The sequence below is a fragment of the Stenella coeruleoalba genome, assembly GCF_951394435.1.
Source record: "Stenella coeruleoalba genome assembly, chromosome: 3".
Lineage (NCBI taxonomy): Eukaryota > Metazoa > Chordata > Mammalia > Artiodactyla > Delphinidae > Stenella > Stenella coeruleoalba.
In genome coordinates this window covers 47283891-47290443 of record NC_137148.1, presented here as the reverse complement: position 1 = coordinate 47290443, position 6553 = coordinate 47283891, and the positions used below count along the sequence as shown (strand labels likewise).

The 6553-nt window shown below is 43.0% G+C and overlaps 1 protein-coding gene across 1 annotated transcript; it reads right to left on the bottom strand.

Annotated features, from left to right (window-relative positions):
• Positions 1-4002: 4002 nt before the first annotated feature.
• Positions 4003-6314, bottom strand: LOC307184790 (zinc finger protein 131-like; the record flags this gene model as incomplete). Its single annotated transcript, XM_079918559.1, is given in 4 exon segments — positions 4003-4581; positions 4583-5475; positions 5578-6293; positions 6296-6314. Coding segments are annotated over 4 exon segments (1773 nt in total). The 3' UTR covers positions 4003-4436.
• Positions 6315-6553: the final 239 nt, after the last annotated feature.

The window sequence follows — 6553 nt, the reverse complement described above, 5'->3', positions numbered from 1 at the left end:
TGTTATCTGCAAAACATAATTTCTCCTTTCCCTCATACTCTTTCCTAATAACCATTCTCCCTTAATTCCCCCGAAATTTAGGAAACATTTATGAGAGAAATTAAAGAAGATCTAAATAAATGGAGGACTATACTGTGCTCATGGATGGAAAGATTTTATATAGATATCTGTATGTCATAATGATGTCAGTTCTTCCATAAAGAGGTCAATAATATCACAATCAAAATGCCAGCAGTCTTTATTTTCTTAATGGAAGTTCACATTCTTATTTAAAATTTTATATGGAAATAAAGTTAGCTAAGTTAGCTAAGAATAGTCAATAGAGCTCTAAAGAAAAAGAACAAAGAGTAAGACTTAACTCTCAGATATTAATACTTGTAAAGCACAGTAATTAAGACAGTGCAGTATTGATACAAAGATAGAAAAATTACCCTGAATAGCAGTTTTATATATCTTTTGTTAGATGTATTTCTTTTCTTTTTTTAATGTGGTTGTTATATTTTATTTTCCAAGTAATACTGATTAAAAATATTTACACACCTACTTTTAAGTCCACAGTTTAGCACTCTTATTTGTATGGCTTTAAAAGTTATAGCACAAGATCTTTACATTAAGGATTGGGGAAAAAGATTCATTCAAAACAAAGCCTCATATATTATATACATGTTTTTTCTCTGTACTTTATTTTAAATACATTAATTTTTAAGTGATGCTCATCTTTTTTTTCATCTGGTGGTAAAATACTAGTGCAACTTTTCATCAGAATAAAGTTTACCACAGATATAAGTGAATTTTCCCAATTGAAAATGGCCCTTCAGCAGCCACTGAATGAAATTTCTCAATCTAACTGAAGTGAAAAAGAACCGGTAGCTGTCACTGTAAGGAAAATACCGAGTGCTATAGCATGACCTACATTGCTCCTTGCAACACAAACTCTGAAAGACCCAGAGGCTCTTTACAGAAGTTTAGTTGAATTTGAAAAGGCACATAGGTGTGGTTGGTTTTTAAACATTCTAGAAATTTGCCGCCACCACCACCACCACCGTTTCTGTTGCAGAGATGACATCTGTGACTGTCAGGGTAGACAAGAGTGTTGTTCAAGCTAAAGAAAGCCAGAAGCCAAAATTTAACTGCACAGTAACAATGCACTTTTCTTCATGCATGCGGCGAGCCGTTTCTGACCGGCAGAATAACGAGCCGCCACACGCAAGATTCTTCTCGTATCACACTTTATTGGAGCACAGCTTGGTTGAAGAAAGATGGAAGGAAGACCCCGCAATCCTATAGCAGTCTGCTTATATAGGGATTAAGAACATGTGTCGCTCTGTGATTGGCTTTCGCCGATGGTGCGATTTGTGAGCCAGCATCGGATAGGTCGCTACTTTAAAACCTCATTAGTATACTTAGCGCAAGCGCAGTGGCCACAGGAAGGATGACTCAGCTTATTTCAGCTTCCTGCCGCGTAGCAGTTAGCTGACCGCGCCCTACATCTCCCCCTTTTTTATTTATTAGAACACCAAGCAGAATGTAGCCCGTACAAGTGTTCACCTCATGATGTGCTCACTGTTCGAGGGCAGTTTTCTGTTGGCATGTCTGAGACACCTTCCTGCGTGCAATGCCAACAAGGGCTGCAGGGTGCAAAGGCTGACTCAGAATAATGGCTGATTCCCTATAGAGGTGCAATGGCAACAAGGCCTCTCTGTGCAAGGGCAATCAGGACAATGAATGACTCCCTATAGAGGTGCAATGGCAACAAGGCCTCTCTGTGCAAGGGCAATCAGGACAATGAATGACTCCCTATAGAGGTGCAATGGCAACAAGGCCTCTCTGTGCAAGGGCAATCATTTCGAATTATTCAGGGCGGAGAGCCAGGCTGCGGGAGAATCTCCTTCCTTAATAGCCAGAAGTGCCTGAGTGAGCAGGACCCTATCTCGATGTGCCCTGATGCGCACACGACAGACCAACCAGAGACACAGCATAATCCCAAATACACAGCAGACTCCAAAGATTCCTACCCCCACCCACTCCCCAAAGGAGGAAAAGGCAGAAGAGAGCCAAGAGGCAAAATCTCCAAAGGCAACGGGCTCCAGCCCGGCAGCACTCAGTTGCACAATTTGAATAATCCTTTGTGGAATTCCAACTAATACAAAGACTTCGATTAAGAATCATCAGGAACATCCAGCTCAGCATCTTCTCCGAAGTTTTCTTCAACAATTCTCGTCAGTCTTGATGGCACCCAGATCGGATCTTGATCCTGTGGGGAGACACTAGAGATCCCCTGGATCGAGTAATAACATGATCCGGGCCCTTCCATTGATTGGCATCATTTAAATGTGTAAATAAGGCAAGTGAAAGTCTCTGTCTAGGGGTACAGTTCTCTGCGATTCCCCCTTTTTGTTTTATTAAGAGTTCTTTAAGCTGATCTGCCTCATTGACAAACCCTGTCGTTCACAATAGGCTTTCATTAGTTTACTAAGTGGTGTATGCCTCTTAATCTTAAACTGCACCACAGAACCATCCTGCCCCGCCACCTTCAAATTAATATGATCGTTGTTCTCAGTCTTGACTCCTTCCTTGGGCTTTTCGTCGGCCATGGCCTTGTGGATTATAGGGCAAGCCTGTAATATGAATAAACTCTTGAGCCTGTGTCGTAGAGTCTAGCGCTGTTAGAGCGCGTGTGGATCCAAACAGGTTGAGAATCATCACAGCGTTCTAATTGTGCATTTGTAATAGCTTGTTCTACCTTTTGAAGTGCCTGATGGGCTTCTGGGGTCAACTGGCGTGGGGAATTAAGATCAGGATTTCCCTCTAATACACTAAACAAAGGTTTTAGATCCAAGCGGGTTAAACTTAAATATGGCCGAATCCAATTCACATCTCCAAGCAACCTCCAAAAATCATTCAATGCTTCTAAGCAATTAGTCCCAATCTCAATTTCTTGAGGTACTATCTTATTCCCATGTACAGCAGCTCCTTAAAAATTTACAACATCTCCCTTCTGTATTCCCTCGGGAGCAAGAAACAATCCCCCATTCCCTAAATATTTAATCAAAACGCCTAAGGCCTGTTCAAGCAACTCCATACAAGGGGCTTTATCTCGACTATTCAAAGGAATAGAAAAGAAACAATCTTTACACCATTTCCCTAATTTTTTCTTAATTATTCCAGGGTGACTGGGAGGGTTCTAAATGCCCTAATTGTAACTGCTCATCCACTAGTTTGGATGCCGCCTCCAGCTTTTCCTTTGACAAAGGCCACTGAGGTACCCACACAGGTGTTGTGGTCCTCCATGTAATCATAAACTCAGTGACCCTTGAGAAAAACCCAAGCCTCGGCGGTTTAAATTTCCGCGGGCTTCTATAGGGGCGGTCATGCCTTATAACTTACGTCTTATCCCTCTATTAGATATCAGGTTGAAACAAATATAATCCCTTAAACTCATCTAGGATTGGATATAATCCTGGCACCGTTTCTTGCTTTTCCTTTTGTTTTCTTTTTTCTCTTTTCATAATTTCAGGCCTATCTACCGTAGTCCCTGTTTGTTCATTCTCTGATGCGCTATCTTGAAAACATACCTGACTGGACTACTCACCGACGGTTCACTCCGTGTGTCGAGTTCTGAATCGGTCCTCCATGCAGGGCGCGAAGTTCCCGGGTTTCGGCACCACTTGCGGCGAGCCGTTTCTGACCGGCAGAATAACGAGCCGCCACACGCAAGATTCTTCTCGTATCACACTTTATTGGAGCACAGCTTGGTTGAAGAAAGATGGAAGGAAGACCCCGCAATCCTATAGCAGTCTGCTTATATAGGGATTAAGAACATGTGTCGCTCTGTGATTGGCTTTCGCCGATGGTGCGATTTGTGAGCCAGCATCGGATAGGTCGCTACTTTAAAACCTCATTAGTATACTTAGCGCAAGCGCAGTGGCCACAGGAAGGATGACTCAGCTTATTTCAGCTTCCTGCCGCGTAGCAGTTAGCTGACCGCGCCCTACACATGCAGCCTTGTGTTTCCTATATATTCAAATATTCTAACATGCATTAGAATACATAAACTTGTATTCTAATGATTTTACGTTTGATTTTACAATATGGGGGAAAAAAACTTGAGGAAGGACATGACTGGACAAAGAGAGAAGGGAGAACCCTTACCACATGAAAATAGATACATTCGTACCCAACTATATAATAAGAATATAATCCATTTCAGTTTTCCAGAAATATACTTCTCAAAGCTTCCCATTCACTTATGGGAAAGATCCCTCCTCTGTGGCATCAAGTGGGGGAAAATCAGTTTGTTTCAATAGAAACAGTTCAACACAACAGGAAAGAGCTTAACTTTGGTCCACATTTCTGTTAGCTTAAGGACAGTCACACTGCCCATCATCAGTTCAAAAACTCAACACATAAACTTAAAAGTATATTCATTTGTTATTTCATTCTAAAACTGGCATAGGTGTTCTGTTCTCATTTTCTGACTTTTCAGCTTGGGAACCCACTGTTGATTTGGTCTCTAAACCCTCAGCATCTTCGTGATCTTCTCTGGCCGCCGCCGCAGCATCTGCTTGGGTAGGCTCTCTCCTCTTGGTTCATGATTTCAGGGGTCCCTTGATCCAAGTCTGCTTCTAGAAGCTCAGTGTGTACTTCCATTGGCATCTGATTTACCCATTCAACATGCAGCTCCTCTACATGTACTTCGGTACCTTCTTCAGTCTGAATTCGGCCCACTTCTAGATAACTTACCTGGACCTGTTCTGGAAGCTCGTTCATATGTGAATCGTGCACTTGGCTGTCCTGGAGCAGATCTGGGTGGACCTGTTCCACAGTCACTTGTGCCGAATCCACTTGAACCTGAAGCAATGGTAACACGTGCACCTTCCCAACTTGTTCTATAATAGTCATTGATGTCACAGGTTCAGTTTGCACACGTGTTTCTACTGAAAGAACTTCTTCAGTTACTAGACGCTCTGAAATATTATGAGCATCACTGAGATGCCTCCTTAATTCATTTCCTTGCATAAACCACAAGTCACACAAAGTACAATGGTTGGGTTTATCTCCAGTGTGTATTACCAAGTGATCTTTGAACTGGTCCCAGCTGTTAAACACACTATTACAGACCTGACATTCATAAAGCTTCTTTCTTCCCTTTTTTGCCCCCACTCCAGTTTGGCATGCAGTCAGGTGACGTTTGAGGGTGCTATTTCTAGCAAATCGTTCATGACAATTTGGACATTCAAAAGGTTTTTCACCTGTATGCTTTCGAAGATGCTCTTTAAAATGTCTAAAGTGGTCAAACTGTTTCTCATAGTACTGACATATGTGAATGTTTTTCCCAGTTCTTTGCTTCTTACTGACTCCACCTTCTTCAAGGTGGTAACAATTGAGGTGCTGTTTCCATGCGCTCTCCCGAAGATACCTTTTATTGAATATTTCACACTTGAAACTCTCAGTGGAGTGTGATTTCATGTGTTCCTTAAAATGGTAAAACAATTTAAATGAACGGTTACATTTCTCACAATGGAACAAATCCTTCACATGTGACAGCTGAAGTTCCACAATTTCAATACCTTCTACCTGTTTGCTTGTGGGGTCAGAGGCACAGCCATCTTCATCTTTAATCTGCCCTTTTCTATCACCTTGACGGTACTTGCTGGTGATATCTGCCAATAATGCCAGAGCGGAATCATCAGAGAAACCTGTGCTCTGAATATACTTTACGGACTGCCTGGCAGTAGCCACATCCTCTAACGTTTCAATGCCTTCATCTTCCACTTCGATTGTGCCTCTAGCAATCTCCACCTCGATTTCAACAGGTTCAGATTCTGCAGACGGCAATGACTCAGTGATACCATTTGAAGTTTCTGCAATCTTTCTTTTTTTTGCTTCACTTTTTCCTGTGATAGTTTCCTCTAGTGGAGCTGAGTTTTCTTTGTTCCTGACTTCAAGGGCTTTGATAGCTTCTAGCATTTGTAGAAACTCTGCTGCTTTCCATACATCGTTGCCTTCTTCTTCTCCTTGTATCATTAATTTTGCTGTATATGTGAACTCAATCAAATGACGAAAGGCCATTTTACTAACACCTTCTATCTCCACCAAAGGTTCCTGAGTAAACTCCTGAAAGAATTTGTAAAAGAACTTGCTGCAAGCAGCCAAAACAGCCTTGTGGGCCTTAAAATGGTGTCCGTCGACAATCAGGGTGATGTCAGTAAACCGGTCCTGCTCTCGCTGTTCATTCAATCGGTCCAGGATCATTTTCTGATGTTCAGGGAACTCCTGAAGGCATTCCATCTCTCTTCGGCCTCCGTGGCCATCGGGTTGTTCTAGCTCACGATCCTCCCTCTCTCCTTTCTGTGCCGAAAGCCTTACCTTCTCTACTCTCCCCTCTCGGGGCGTAACTCGCCCCACACTTTTCCCGAACCCTGAACAGCGCCTCACCCGCCATTTCCTCGCGAGTCCCCGGGCGCTCCCTCTGCTTGGGTCCGGCTGGCGCACGTGGGCTCGCTCCGAGACCCGCACGGCTGCGGCGCGGGTGGCGGCGGCGGCCACCTGT